Below are 16,613 nucleotides of genomic sequence, written 5' to 3' on the forward strand. Positions count from 1 at the left end.
ACAAGGCAGTTTCGGTCTCTTATCATATCAGACAAGGCGTGTGTGGGGATTCTGCAGAACTGCTGTTTATCACCATTGATTTTACAGCACAGAGAAGAAAGGCGAGGGGCAGGGCCATTTCTGACAGGAAACCAGGAACACACACACTCTTAATCCACTGATGTTAGAACAGGCTGACAGACACCACAGGCCAAATTAAAAAGCACCAATGTCTACAAATGGGTACACTGCACATCAACAAGAAACCAGTCTGCTGTTTAACGTCTTTACCTGATGACTGTCAAAGAGTGCTCAGGCTTTGTCTACTACTGCCTTAACGCCCTATAGGAATGAAGTACTGTTTATTAAAAATCATTTAATTCTACACACACTTCTGAGCTCTGAGCCTCTGGTGCAGATTTCTCATGTGTTCCATGTGTATTTGGTCACAGAGTATTAAAAAAGCCACTCTGAGATGGTTTAAATTCTTTATGGGTGACGGGACTCAGTCAAGTATTTGTTGACAAGATGCAAAACCAGATGGCTGTACTGCGAAGCAAGGTAACTGGCTTATCCTAGTAATTTCTGGTTAAATTAACTCAGAGTAAGTAGTAAACCTCCTAATAGAAGAGCCCTATGGCTTTATTTTGCTAGGAGAATGAGGCCATAGGGCTCCTCTATTAGGAGGTTTACTACTTACTCTGAGTTAATTTAACCAGAAGTTACCTTTGCCTCGCTTCGTAGTACAGGGCCCAGTTGACTGAATCTGGGGGGTGTTCCAAGTACGTGGTTTAGTGACTAACCCGGATAAGTTAACCCAGAGTAAGTAGTAAACATCCTACTACAAGAGCCCTATGACTTTGTTTTGCTAGGAGAATAAAACCATAGGGCTCTTCTATTAGGAGGTTTACTACTTACTCTTAGTAAACTTATCCAGGTTAGTCACTAAACCACGCACTTGGAATACCCCCCTGGTCTCCCAAATGGACAACGTATTTATCAGTCATCACCAACAAATGAATCATTTGACTTATTTATTCAATATGTATTTATTTTTCAACAACAGTTGATCAGGGAAATAAAACCTCTAAGCATGCAAAAATGCTCAGGAATTCAGTGACTGATTTCTGTTACTTCCAAAACATACTCATACATCTGTCATATTTATCTATATGACAGAAACAGCTGCAGTACAATAATGCTGAGGACACTAATTCGTTTTGTATTTTGCACATAGCAGAACCGATCATGCCATAGTCAACACATTTACACACTAGCCAACCTGTTAATGATGAAGAGTATGAGAGCTAGTATGAAGACTAAACCCCTGAGAGCCAGTGCTAGTGCTCCAATGGCCCCCACAGTGCAAGAGAACAGTATACCCCTGTGGCTCACTGCTTGTTTACCAAAGCTCCAATGCTACCAAAAGGTCGCCCTGGATTAAGCTGGGATGGTTAAATCGGGGGGATGGGGGGAAGCGGTGGGGGGGTGGGGGCAGGGGCATATCAGAGGGCACCACAGAACCCTTCTCCTCCTCCAGCTCAGCCCAGACCTAAGAGAATAGTTACTCTGGCAAATACACACAGGGATAGACAGGGAAAATGAAAGCCTTACATCATGCTGTGTATAGGCCTGCAGAGCTGGGGCCCTGCATGTGTGTAACATTCCTTAGGGTAAAGTTCCAGTGAGAATTCATGTGTTGGTAGATGTGTGTGTGTGTGTGTGCGTGTGTGTGTGTGTTTCAGGATAACTGCAGGGAATTGTAAAACTGTTTCTGTGTCTGGTGAACCGTTCCACACAAAATTAACCTCAGGAGGGGGGGAGAGACAAACAGAAAGGAGAAAAGGAGACTGGAAGGTACTGAAGTAATTGCTTACAGGTTGAGAAAATATGAATTTCATTGTACTGATTTCTTGTCACCTGTTTATCAGTCTCCAATCATTACACAATCTGTGAGCAGGGGTGTATAAAGTAGAAGTACTCTTGCTGAAAAAAAAGTACTCTGAGCTAAACTGACAACCGTTTTTGTAAACTGTAGATGAGTGACTATTTTACTCTTAAGTATTTTTCAGGAGGGATACTTTAATTCTACTTATAGTACTTTTTTTAGCAAGTGTACTTCTTCTTTTACTTTATTCACCCGGTCTGTGAGAATATGGATAAATCAGAGAGAGAGAGAGAGAGAGAGAGAGAGAGAGAGAGAGAGAGGCTGACCAATGCCTGATGGAGACAACAATTTACAAAGTGTCACTCCTAAAACTTAAATATGGCTACTTTTCCACCAAACCTTGCCAGCTCTCTCACTCTCTCCCTCTCTATGACCAAACTATAATTAGTACGGCCAAAAACCATTCATATAACTATGCCCAATGTCATTGTCATTCTGTAATCATTCTGCTTTGTTCACACACAGACACAGACACAGACACACACACAGACACAGACGCACGTGCACACACACGCGCAGCAGCATGCTTTGGTGTTTGGCAGCCCAGTCTACCGCCTTAGGCCTGTGTTAGCAGCAGGTTCCTGCTGACTCTATTTTAGCCAATGATGGGGACTGTTTATTGAATCAGTAAATTCATGAAAATTTCCATCACAAGACAATTGCATCACAAGACAATACGCACTACACATAAGATAAGTTATTCCTATCAACAAATGCATATTTCTGCAGGCTGACTGAGATGAATCACTCAAAGAGCCAATGAACCTAACCCAAATTAAAAAACCCACATCACTTCCAGTATATGACAGACTACTGGGAAACAACAGTACCACTCTCCTGCACTGTGGAGCCAAATCATTGATTAACTGGGAAACGACCTGCATAGCAGAGGAGCAGCCAGTGCCCTCCAGAAACCTCTGGTTCACCAGTTTACAACTTCATCACAGCACATAGGGACAATGCTCTGTAGTGCTACCCATGATCACCTCTCACTGGTCCCAAACTAACATAACCAGCAACAACTACCAGGATTCAAAATGGCGACAAGAAATACACACACACACACACACACACACACACACATATAGATATAGATATAGATATAGATATATATAGATTATAGATATATGTATATTTCTTGTATATATACATATATACAGTATGTATATTTCTTGTTGCCATTTTGAAACCGTAGTGCTTTGAGCACATATATATAAAACATGTATCAGGGAATATAGTAGTTTAAAAAAACAGCAAAGATGCGACAGAGGTATAATGCACAAACTGAGAGTATGTTGGTGAAAAAAAAAACTCTCCATTCTGAAGACAGCTCAGGCTGGTTAAACCTTATGGGTTTTTTTTTCCTGGTGTTAAAGCTTATAATTACAGCCCCTTTGAGTGTGTTTATTTGTTTTATTATATGGGAAATTAAGTAATAGCTTGCGTTTAGCTCACCAAAAACGTTTTTTTTTGGTTGGGGTTTTGACAGGTGATCATTTTTCCAAAAACGAAGGAAATATTTCCGAGATCTTGGGTCATGACAGTCATATTTAGGAGAACAGAGGTTCAAGTTTTCAGGTAACTGACAATTACATGTTTGGAGGATGTACAATGAAGTGGAATAACCGCAAGAATGGAGACATTTGTGAGCTGGGAGAGTAAAAGTGTGCTATTCTTTGGGTAAGGAATGAAGGGAAATTGCCTGATTGGTTGACTAAAGCCTGCCCCACTAGCAACAGAAAAGACAAAGGCTCTTTCAACTAATTATGTAATCCAGTGGTCAAAAAAAGGCCAAAAATATTCAGAAAAGCTCCAGGGGTTTGCCCAGTTAGGCAATATCTAGTAAGCTTACTGGTATCCCCTGGCATATCTATCACTTATACCACTGCTATCCTTTGGTTTCTGTCCAGTTTGCCAGATGTGGGTCATCTCAGCTGGTCTTTTCCGCTGGTGTTTAGTTTTCCGCTGATGTATAGTTATGACTTCTGACCATATGATACAAGTGACGGGCAGTTAAGAGATGTGACCATATGACACAAGTGCTTTAATAATCAATAATCAGTCATAGTGAAGAATCCAGCTCATCATCCTGTCTGCTGAAACAGTTCCTGAGAGACTGAGAGGCTCAGTTCAGTAAGGAGATGCCTGTATGTTCAGAAATCCACAATTCAAATGACAAACAACCCCATATAAAGCACTGCCTGCTCCCACCCCCCTCTACACACTTACCTCATCCACATTCTCGAAGGCGTTGATGATGTCGTAGGGCAGACAGGAGAGCAGGTCGATGACGAACCAGGTTTTCAGGTAGTTCATTCGTATGAGTTTGGGATCAGAGATAACCTCACCACCAGGCCCCACAAACGTGGTGTGGAAGTTCAGCACAATGTCCACGAGGAAGATGACGTCAACCACGCTGTCCAGAACCAGCCACGTGACGTTGTTTTGCTTGGTTTTGAAGGACACATTGTAGGGTACCATGATGGCAGTGTAGAAGGTGAGGATGAGAATCACCCAGTCCCAGGTGGTCTTAAAGGTGCAGTAGTGAAGGATGATGTGGGGTGGGGTCTTAGGGGCCTCTTGTTTATACTGGGGGAGGATATCTGAGCCCAGCTGCAGAACCTGGGGACCAAACAGAGGAGGGACGGAGGGAAAGACAAGAGGAAGACAAGGAGTTTGAGTAAGGTGAGCAACAACATAAACGAAAGACAGGGAAGATGAAGAAAGATATGAAAAGTAAGATATTGAATCAGTTACACTTTTTGTAACTATATGTGCCCTCAGAGCATTTGTGGAAAGGAGTTTTTACAATATGAATTTAGAACAATAGAATTCATATTTAATACATTCAACAACTCAAAATTGTACATACATTATTCAGATTCCATGACTTACAATTTAAATAATTATGGAAGCAAAATATGTCTATATAAATCCACATTCAATAAAATTTGTATTTTTATAAAATTTGCTCTTGCCGTGAATACTGCAATCTTGATTTCTGCTAAAATCACATAGATTAGCTAAGAAGGTTGACTGAAACATACCTATGTTTATGAAACTGATACGGTTTTGATGTCTGGCTTTCTTTATGAAGATGTCTTACTGGTAAGAGTTGCAACAGTTAGATCCTGAACATTTAATGACCTAAAAATACTGAAATAAATCCCTAGAACTAAATGAAGAAAAGATGGAGATTTCAGTCATTGGCAATAAAACAAACTTCAGACCAAACCAATGATATCCAGCTCTGCAAAACAAATCCATAATTCAGAAGAAACTGTGTAGGCTGACACATGGAATTGGTACCAGCAGCCTTGACTATTATAATGTTCTCCACAGTGAACTCACAAAAAGGCATTTACTGATGGATTACAGCACATGCACAACACAGCATCAGTGTCAACCAGAACGAAAAAGAGACTATTCACAGACCTCCTGTACTGGCTGCAAGAGGGTGTGCTTTTTGAGAAGGTGTGTTTTTTGAGATGGTGTATTTTTGGAGAATCCTGTATTTTTTTCCAAGCTATTTAACCTGTTCTTTTGCTTATTTTTAAAGTTCTTAATGATCTAGCACCTGAGTGTACAGTAGAACATTTATCAGATGACAATCCAGGCCACGCCCTCTAAATGACAGTCTCCCTTCTGTCCCAGAAGTCAAATAAAGAGACAGCAGGGAGTCAGATTTCTGCTTTTAAGCTCCTGGGACCTGGAACATCTGAGAGGCAGGCTCAGAGAGGCAGCTAAAACCTGCACGCTTTAAGAGATCCATGTCAGATCAACTCAACCATTTAAAAAGAAATGATTTGGCTTTCAAAAAATAGTCTTCTATCAAATGTTTATTCCTTCATCAGTACTCCAAACACCGTACAGTTTACAGTCACCCTTCTAAACATGCACACACACATACAAACACACACACACAGATATCTGTCTCTGCACAAATGCATACACACATACAATTAAATACCATCAAACTCTACACATCTCAATCATTCTTCCCTTACACACAGACATGGACACACTATGATCTCTCTGTGAGCTGTAAATGGACCTCGGAATGGCCCAGTACCTCACACACAGGACAGAGAGCGTACAACAGGCCTTTTAAATGACTGCAGTTAACAGTCATAATATCACAAACAACCAGCCGGAGAGCATCAACTCACTCCAGAGTCTACATACTCCCTTAAGTATTCTCTCTTTCTGTTTCTCTCTCTCTCTCTCTCTCTCTCTCTCTCTCTCTCTAGCTCCCTCTCTCTACTGATACTAACATTCACTGATGTACTTTCTCTACCACTGTGTTTACTTTTCACAGTTTCTGGTCGATGTGAATCTGTTTAATGTTCAGTGTAAAAAATCATCCACAAGAATTTCGTATTGTAAGAGGGCCAAAGAAAAACAAATGGGGGAAAAAGTTTGGCTGAGGAATAATGAGTTGCAGGAAGCACAAGACTTTAATCTCTGCCCTATACAATACCTTGATCTATCAGAACCATTCAAAAGAGAGAAAGAAATAGAGAAAGAGAGAAAGCTCCATCAAGCCAAACCATCAGACCAACATACTCACACACACACAGACACACATAGACACACACACACACATACACACACTCATATACACACAGTTCTCAAAGCAGAGTGAAACATTAATGCTGTTGTCAAAGCTGCTGGGAGGATTGGGCTGTACACTGCAGAGTTCCATGGAAGTTTGTAAGGCTGTGTGTGTGTGTGTGTGTCTGGGTGTGAGTGTGTGTGTGTGAGAGAGAGAGAGAGAGAGAGAGAGAGAGATAAAGACAGAGGCAGAGACAGTGAGACAGAGTTTACAGCAAACAGAGATTCTGTTACGCCGTTGTCCTCTGTTTGTACTGTAGAAGTTTGTGTTTGACCTTAGTGTGTGTGTGTGTGTGTGTGTGTGTGTGTGTGTGTGTGTGGTTGTGTGTGTCTGTGTGTGTGTGTGTGTGGAACAGGGCTAGGTCATACAGTACTTGTACACTCGTGGGATCAATCATTTACATTCAGATCAGCTTTACACCAAGTCCTGTGTGTGCGTGTGTGTGTATGTGTGTGTGTCTGTGTGTGTGTGTGTGTGTGTGTGTGTGTGTGTGTGTGTGCGTGTGTGTGTCTGTGTGTGTGTGTGTGTGTGCATACTCACCTCTGCCAGTCTGGAGGGCTTGTGTGAGGTGACATCTGTTTTGTTCAGGGGTGTGAGCTGCTGCAGGGTGGTCCTGCTGCTGGTCAAAGCCCGGGTCAGACGGGCAAACTTAGTCCAGCCTGCCAGAGACACACAAATACCACTGAGCACAGGGCATCATTTAATGGACACACAAGCAAGGCTTGTAAAGATCACACCCAAAGCCACTCCAGCTACTTCTGTGAGATTTAACTTCCAACATCAACATAACTATGTGTACAGAAAAAAGTAATGACCATATATTTGTTACTACACACAAATTAATTTCCGCTCTGGGACTGCAAGCAGATTACATAAACTGAGAACTTTTCAAGATTCTTTTTGGCCACGTAACAAGCTTCACTTGTGTCAAGAGGAGTGGCCCATTGTGTAGACTGGGTGTGGTGATTCTGAAACATGTGGGATCATAAAGGTAATTGCCGAGATGAAAGAAACATCAATGTACAGTGACCTAAAAGATCTTTAGGTAAAAACAAGCCACCAAGAAAACCTCAGGGCAAGCTGGCATAGATTGTCATGCAAATGTATAAAACACTGGACTGATGTGACTGGACCTTCTACACAAAATTCCATAATTTTGTGTTTTGCTGATGTTGGTAAAATCTGGAGTCAGATTTTCCCATAAATGTTTAACTGGGTTTGGATCTGCAGACTGTGAGAGCATTGCCACCTGACTAACAGCAGGGCTGACTGACTCACGGCTGCTATGGCTTCTGCAACCTCCCTTTACCCACAAATCAGGAGAGATGAATGTGCATATGACTACTAACTGGACTTCAGAGTCAGAACTGCGTTCACTGGTTCACGTTTCTTCTCATGCCCACCAAACCATTTTGTGAACCAAACGTGACACTGGACAGTCACACCCTTCAGTACGACATCACCTTAACCCCTTTAGACGTCACCTGTGTCAGAGTCTCTTCCTCTAGTCACGGTAGCTCAAACGAAGTCGGTGTGGCTGGGCCATCCCAGTATTATGACATCATCATAAGCATGATGGAAGTCATTGCCTCATGCACACAGAAACCACACCGGTGTAGGAGCCTTCAATCCACATTCTACGTTTAATTTCCTTAGGTGTCTTCCTGAAGTGTGTACACTGGTGTCCAGTGGTTGTTGTTTTTGTTGTAATAAATACTAATAAACTGTTTACTCGAGAGAGTCACACTGAAATATCAGTGAAATAGGCAGTACACATTATTAATGACTTGATCTAACAAGCTGTTGAGGAACCCATCATGTCACTGTTGACTAACTGATCCGACTAACAACATGTCACTAATGAATTATTATAACTGCTTTATGCTTTATTTCTATGATTCAACATCGCGCCCCCCCCCCCCCCCCCCCCAACAAACCTTTAATCTAAAGCTGTACAACACTGATCAGAGTGATTGTCTTTAGATTATGGTGAAATAAGAGTTAAAGACTGTATGAGTCTACTGATGGGATGAATCAGCCTTTTCAAAGTTGGCTCCTACTACGAATACAAATGTGAGCATTAAACCTTCACTATCTGAGTTTTGTTTGTGTCTTCAGTTTAATTTAGTGTTACTGTCTAACAATAAACCTCCCAAAAAAAAGCTCAACTCCAGTTTTTCCACTTTTCACCTCATTAATACTTCTACCAGAATTTAGTCAAACACCATGGCAAAAAAAAAAAAAAAAACCCTTTGAATTTCTGCTCAGCGTTGGTGTGAGAGGTCTTGAAAAATTTCAGGGTTTCCTCTGCCCCTGTGTCAGCACTTTCAGTGCCACGTCCAGGAATGCAGTGAGTCCACGGTCCACACGGGCAGCTGAAAAGAGAGCTCTGCTTTGATGCCTTCTCCTCTCATGAATGATTAAAGGAGAAGAAATCTTTTCTTTTGCGGGCTTAAGGAGAGAAGTTAGAGGGTAAAAAGGAGAGGGACTGGATTTCCAGCTGGGCGGAGGCCAGATTGGAGTTACTGATTCAATAAATAAATAATCAAGGCAATGAAGCCACTAGGAATGGGCGGAGATTAAAGCTGGGACAACATGAACTTTCAAAGTACATCACAAATATTTCTCACACAATATTTTCAAGTTTTACCAGCCTCAAAAATAATGAAAAGCACTGACTTTTCAAATAACTAGCACTGTGTGGACGGATGAGGTTTATTTGCACAAAGTATTCCAGCGCTTTCTCCCCCTACCATGTGTCTAACCCACATGTGATTTATGTAAGATTCTTGACAACGAGACTATAGTGTGTGACGTCTAAACTGAGCAGTGAGCCACATTTAACATTACATTTTATTTGTGAAACAACTAAATCTACAGTTTATGCAAACAGAAATTCCCATTATTTAGACTCCAACTGATAAGACAAATCTAACCACAGCAGCAGAAGGTTTTTATGGCTTACTCCGCCAGATGTCCAAAATAAGTAATACTACACATATGAGGGAGCAAAACAATTACATGAAACAATTATTGTGCTCTGTATATTACTGCCTCACAAAATCGACAAAATATGAATTTCACTTTCAAAAAGGATATCTGTTTTGATTACTTAGTCACACCGTGTAATTTTTTTCTTTTTCAGGTTGGGGGTGGGGGCGGGGGTAGTAATCATTTCTCCCTTAGCTGAGTTGACAAGCCTATATACTATCATTCAAAGCTTCTAGACTATCATTCAAAGTTTAGAATTGCAGGTGCAAAATTTGTCTCAGAGTTTAACATCAAAACAAATGGCAACAATAAGTTCCCATAAAACGTAATGAGATTAGCAGTGCCTCTGGCACCTTTAAAATCCTCTCTATTCTACCTCTATCTAAAATACTCTCTATTCTACCTCTATCTAACATCCTCTCTATTCTACCTCTATCTAAAATACTCTCTATTCTACCTCTATCTAACATCCTCTCTATTCTACCTCTATCTAAAATCCTCTCTGCTCTACCTCTATCTAACATCCTCTCTATTCTACCTCTATCTAACATCCTCTCTATTCTACCTCTATCTAAAATCCTCTCTGCTCTACCTCTATCTAAAATCCTCTCTATTCTACCTCTATCTAAAATCCTCTCTGCTCTACCTCTATCTAACATCCTCTCTATTCTACCTCTATCTAAAATCCTCTCTGCTCTACCTCTATCTAACATCCTCTCTATTCTACCTCTATCTAAAATCCTCTCTATTCTACCTCTATCTAAAATCCTCTCTATTCTACCTCTATCTAACATCCTCTCTATTCTACCTCTATCTAACATCCTCTCTATTCTACCTCTATCTAACATCCTCTCTATTCTACCTCTATCTAAAATCCTCTCTATTCTACCTCTATCTAACATCCTCTCTATTCTACCTCTATCTAACATCCTCTCTATTCTACCTCTATCTAACATCCTCTCTATTCTACCTCTATCTAACATCCTCTCTATTCTACCTCTATCTAACATCCTCTCTATTCTACCTCTATTTAAAATCCTCTCTATTCTACCTCTATCTAAAATCCTCTCTGCTCTACCTCTATCTAACATCCTCTCTATTCTACCTCTATCTAACATCCTCTCTATTCTACCTCTATCTAACATCCTCTCTATTCTACCTCTATCTAACATCCTCTCTATTCTACCTCTATCTAACATCCTCTCTATTCTACCTCTATCTAAAATCCTCTCTATTCTACCTCTATCTAACATCCTCTCTATTCTACCATATTTCTCCCACTTGTCCTGGGCACCTCATACCATGCTCCGTAAAGGCTTTGGCCTCTACTGTTGTCACCAATAAGAAACCTGCTCCAGCAGCCAAAAACCAGGCTGTGTACTCTCCATGTTCCTATGGTGAGGCAGTGGAGTGCCTGTAATGGTGTGTGGGCAAAAGGGAAAGAGCCCAGCAACTGGAGGACTGGAGCAGAATGATTCCTGAATGATGGATCTGTGCTGATGTGCCCTGAACACTGACAAAATAAAGCTGATTTCTGCCCCAGGGTGTCTTACCTCTCCCACAGAGAGAAAACATAAGACACTCTGGTTAAGATGGGCAGCTTAAAGAGTGCATGTATGTGTAAATGTCCTGTATGTGTGTGCTGTGGACCTAAGACAGCAAAGGGCTGGTCATTCTGTTACCATGCTCCTGTGTTCAAAGAGAGAAAGCCTGTACAATGCTTTAAGAGCATTTTGTCAAGTGCAATATAAAATATAAATCTCGATAAGGAAAATACTCTGAGAGCAAACGGTACACAAACATCCAAAGCACAAAGATAGGCAAATACACACAGTGAAAGAGAGGGCTCTTGGATGACTTTTATTGCCTTGGGCACTAATGCTTTCAGTGACAGGGGTCTGACGTTTCTACAGTGTAAGTGGGCAAAAGGACCTCTCTACCAGACACACATACAATCTAATGCAGCTTCACAATGGACCACAATAACACACAGCTGAACAGTCATAGAGGAGCATGAGACCATGCAATTAAAAAAGCTATCAAACCCCCTGGTTTTCTCCCTCTCTCTCTCTCTCTCTCCCTCTCTCACTCTCTCTCACTGTGCACTGAGCACCTTGTGCCAGAAGCCCTCAAAGAACAAAACCTGCAGAGTCATGAGGGTAAGACAAGGATCCCTGTGCTTTAGCTTAACAGTACAACCCCAAATCAGCCAGAGCTGACATCTCACATGTACACGCAGCCCAATCAAACACAGAGAGCACAACGCTAAAACCACACACGCCATCCACAGATCTTTAAACTACATGATGTGGTGAACTAACAAAATCTACAAGGCATAAAAACAAAAGTGAAAGCTGAAGAATTTCACCAACAATTTAACAAATAATTTTTACTTTTTTCTTTATAGATTTGCCCATAATGATTTTAGACAGGTACTACTGACTGTCTACTGACTGATGTGAACACTAAAAACTCATATTGGTTCAGTGTTACTCTGAGAAGTAAGATTACTGATGACAAACAGATAAACAGACAGCACCACAAGCTGTGATGTCACCGCGACAGCTCCGTTCTGTTATGGTCTCAGACAATACACACCAGTCGGTCATGTCTGAGACTGTATGGAAGTTCAACCAGAAGTAGACAAAATAAAAGAAACAACACTTTGAAAAGCAGTCAAACATTTCAGTCGGTACACAAAATTACAAAGGAAGCTACAGATGAGAGTTGTTTTAAGCTGAACACTAATGACCTATTTGTGTCAGCCTGGTGAGCAGGTCTTGTTGATAATCAGTGAATAACTAATGGACAGGACGAGGGGAAGGGGCTCTTGTTCTAGCTCACCCTCCACTCCAGCGCAGATCCTTTTAACCATGTTAAACCCCTCAGATCCCTGTAACCATGTGCCCACGCCCCTCCCGGACCTACCCCGGGTACTGTCATCCTCGATGGGCTGTTTGAAGACGGTGATGTCTTTAAAGGTGCAGAGGAACAGAACCACCCTGTCATTCTCATTACGGATGGGCGCAATCTGCATATAGAACCACACAGGAGTTCCTGTCAGACGAAACGTCAGAGAGAGAGAGACAAACAGACAGAGAGAGAGAGAGAGAGAAATGAATGGGAATTATTTCACATGTTAGGGCAGTCTTTCTTCAGCCAAGGGCCTGATTAAAGTTGCCGTTGCTGTGTGTGCCCACATGTGTGTGTGTGTGTGTGTGTATGTGTTGCTTTGTGTGTGCTTGCGCGCGCATGTGTGTGTGTGTGTGCGCGAGTGTGTGTGCACACGTGTATTTGTGTGTTTGTGTGTTAGTGTGTGTATGTCAATGACGTCTCACTGCAGTCGCAATAAAGTGTATACTCACTGTTCTTTTTGTACAGCAGCAGTTCAAAGGAGTTGGACTCATAGCTGTCAAATGTTTGTCGCACTTTATCGATGGTCTTTTTATCTGTTAGTTCCCCATACATGAAACTAAAGAGAGGGAAAGAGAAATTATAAATGAGAACTAGAGCAAGCAGGCAGAGTGTGTGTGTGTGTGTGTGTGTGTGTGTGTTAGAGTGTGTATGTTTGTGTGAGTCTGTGTGAGGGAAACACTGAGGGATTTAGAAAGACAGAGAAGTGCAGAGAAATGTTCACAGACATTAGAACAAAAGGTGACTCAAGCACCTTAGCAGAGATTAGAAGAGAGCAACAACGAGAGAGCATTCCAGAATTCATAATGACTGTTTTGACTCATGTGGAGAACACTGTGACCAGTTAAAGCCTGCCTTATTTGCTGCCTACACAAAGGTCATCCATACAGAGGAGAGAATTAATGTCTTTAAACACACAGTTTTTAGAATCCAAGCCAAAGCATCTAACACAGCTATCAGTGCATGTCCTGTGGTGAAGATAACAAGTCACCATGGGGGCTATTACTATGAAATAACGTTAACTTAACTTGATGGACAAATGTTGGTTGGTCTTAAGAGAAAAGCACCAAAAAAAAACATTGAGTTTCATAACTGTGGTGTCTGAATATCACAGAGGCATGCAGATATCTGACAAATAAACCTCTTTTATTTCTGAAGGTGCAATGTCATATTTTCAGCTTCAAATAAATTTCTAGACTTAATATGATGTACTTATTGTAAATCATTTCTCTTTCCCGTCTATGCTCATTTTCATCCCTCAATTCTGACTTTCCCTGTCATATCTATTCCTCAACCAAAACCTCAAGCCTGACTCTTCAGTCATCATTACTCAATCTGTCAGACTCCACTGCTGAATGCATCAGCAAATGAGGTGGAAATGAATAAAAAAATGGAATGGATGTGTTAATGTAAAATTCCACATACTGGAAAAGTCAGAAACGACGACTCCCCTTGACCTAGTCAGGCAGTTAAACGTGGAGAAGTCCATTATCGTCATAACATGGTAAAACACCCTGGGATGTTCACTTTCAGTGTTGGCAGGTTTCAGCAGACTGGTGTACTTCCTCAAAGCTTGACTTACAAGCCTTAAAATATGAAAATCAAAACACTAAAGCTATGTTCTGAGATACATGCCATAAAACAGTACCAACAACTCCAATACATTTTCTTCAGTTCAACTGTCAAAAAAAAAAAGAATCTGATATAGCTTCATGAGGAGTAATTTTTGGTGACATAGTATTCATTATGTTACTCAGAACGGAAAAGGCCCGGATGGACACATAACTAGAATGTTCCCCCTCTCCATGGCAACAGCATTGGGGTCCATATAAACCTTTGTCCCCCAGCAGCAGGGACCCGTTGACACCAACAGACAGAGTAAACAGCCACACAACTGTGGTTTGTGATGCAATCCTGATAGGAAAACACATATGGAGGTCATTGGAATTTGTCTATGAAGACTTAACTATCTTAACCTGACTGCCAGTGAAGGTATCCAAACACCACATATGAAATAGAGTTACTCCAAAAGCAAACAAACCTACCGTTACATTGTACCTTACACTGGGCACATCAGTTAGTGATATTTTGCATAAGAGGAAATGCTTGAGTTGAACCATGCATTCTTGTGTTGTTAAAAATCTCTGATATCTGGATATTAACAAATTAAATTAACACGCGATTTAGAATAGAATCTATAAAAGTATCTGTTGTTACAGGAATACACTCTCACTTTCACAGATCAATATAATACCTAAAAGGTCAAAACATATTGACCTCTGAGTAGCAATATGTCCCAGAATGCTAGTACATCTATTTATATTTATTTATTTTTGTATTTGTGGCAACGTTAATAATCTCCAAGGTGGCACAGGTAAAGAGACAAACTGGTGCTTTGTACCTGCAAGTGCTGCTTTTCTGCATGACCTCTGCTCTGTGGTATCCGGAGAGCTTGCAGAAGCCATCGTTACTGTACACCACCGGCCATTCCACAATCTGCGCGTTCCCAAGCAAGAAACTCGTTTCTGTGTGGGTATACAGCAAACTTAACAACATCAACAACCGTATACCACCAGATTCCCTTCTGTTCCTCTAATACTGGACTGAAACTGAATTTCCCCTTATTTCATACAAATGACAAGATTTTTTTCCCGGAAAACATTTTCGTGTAAATGTCCTTAGTTTATTAATCAAGGTGAAACTCCGTGAAATTCCGCGTGCTCCTCGCGCGCTGCATCCTTTTGTGGTGACAAGCTCTTGGACGTGGGACGTGTAGTATATACCACAAACCCTCATCAACAGGGTGATGGTATGCCACTATTTAACTGAATAGTACAATGCATGCCACATCTTTTTTTCTTTGACTACATTCAATTGTTTATGTAATTAAATCCGGACGCTTGCGAGTAAATAAATAAATTAATCTTAATAACAAAATTCGGGGGGAAAGTAACTTAAAAAGTGAACTTTCTTGATGGTATCTTTTCTTACGCACCGTGCTACCGAATGTATTATTTTCAGATACGTAGTGACCAGTACATCCATGAAAACATACTGTTCCCTAGTGCGAACTTTGTGTGTTCACCTCATATGGAACGCGAGCGCATGATAAATCAAGACATGAAAAAAAATAGTTTTGACTAATCGGTATAAGAATATTAATACGCGTCTTACCACTTGAGCGTCTGACGATATTTTCCAAGAAAGTATTCTGTGGCGCCACAAGCCCTCTCTTTCCCCCGGGCATGGTGCGTGCGGCGGAGCGGTGACTCTTGGGCTTACGGGCTGCTGGTCGCGTGCTGCTCTCTTGAGGTGGGCACAGTCGGCGGGATCCTCTGCTAGCGCGAGGAAGAGGTTCATGGTAACGTCGCTCGCTGGAAGGAGCTCTCAACGCTACCCGCGCTTAAAGACTTGGGGGAACTGCGGTTGTGGAGAGACCCGTTACGCATGCGCATAGTTGCAGCGGGGCAGTCCGGGCCCACAAGGAATCACCAGCGCAAAAGCGAGACGCGTCGAGTGATCACACGTGTCTTTACTCCCACGTATTTACGAGGATGTACTCAGATTTTCTGTTTTCTCTTGTTTACTCCAGTGCTTACTGTAGCAAATAATATAATTACACGGGCTTCATAAGAAACTAAGATACTGATCACTTTATGAGTAAGCTTTACAAGAGGATACAGCAGCGATGAATTCTTTAGTCAAACTGCAAATCTGGTAAGATTTGACATTGGTTACCTTAACGTTTTCGAAGTTCCCTCTATTTACCAATGGTCTAGAAGAAGGCAAGTGTTTTGCTCTTCGAGGGATTTGAAGTAAAGTTTGAGTTTGCTGGCATAGAAATACTACTTTTTTAGTCATTGTTTCAAAAATGATAACTTAAAAATTCTAACTCGAAATAGGCTGTTCATGATCAGATGAGAATCTGTGCATCTGATATTATCAAACACCTCAGCAGTGTCCAGCCTCCGGTTACTCTCACCAAAAGCCTCTCTTCTCATACCAGTCCCCTTGTGTTTTTCTCAATGAAAATGAAATGTGATGCCTGCTGCATGTCAGGTCCACCCACTTCTGTTCCTAAAATAAAACGCTGACATGCCCACTTAAGCGTCCACGCTTCATTTGTTCTGCTGTCTTTTTCTTTGGCTTTCATCTTTGTAGTGTACC

The 16,613-nt window shown here is 41.3% G+C and overlaps 1 protein-coding gene across 2 annotated transcripts in view; it reads right to left on the minus strand.

Moving 5' to 3' along the window:
- Positions 1–15,817, minus strand: part of kcnh5b (potassium voltage-gated channel, subfamily H (eag-related), member 5b) — a 36,617-nt gene extending 20,800 nt beyond the window's left edge. For both annotated transcript variants that reach the window (XM_030772625.1, XM_030772624.1), the window contains exons 1-6: positions 15,621–15,817; positions 14,848–14,971; positions 12,899–13,005; positions 12,462–12,590; positions 7,083–7,201; positions 4,157–4,549 (exon numbers count right to left, since the gene is read on the minus strand). In XM_030772625.1, coding sequence (XP_030628485.1) covers positions 4,157–4,549; positions 7,083–7,201; positions 12,462–12,590; positions 12,899–13,005; positions 14,848–14,971; positions 15,621–15,693 — 945 coding nt within the window. In that variant the 5' untranslated portion in view covers positions 15,694–15,817. The remainder of the gene's footprint in view (positions 1–4,156; positions 4,550–7,082; positions 7,202–12,461; positions 12,591–12,898; positions 13,006–14,847; positions 14,972–15,620) is intronic.
- Positions 15,818–16,613: the final 796 nt, after the last annotated feature.

The sequence above is a fragment of the Chanos chanos genome, chromosome 4 (genome assembly GCF_902362185.1).
Source record: "Chanos chanos chromosome 4, fChaCha1.1, whole genome shotgun sequence".
Lineage (NCBI taxonomy): Eukaryota > Metazoa > Chordata > Actinopteri > Gonorynchiformes > Chanidae > Chanos > Chanos chanos.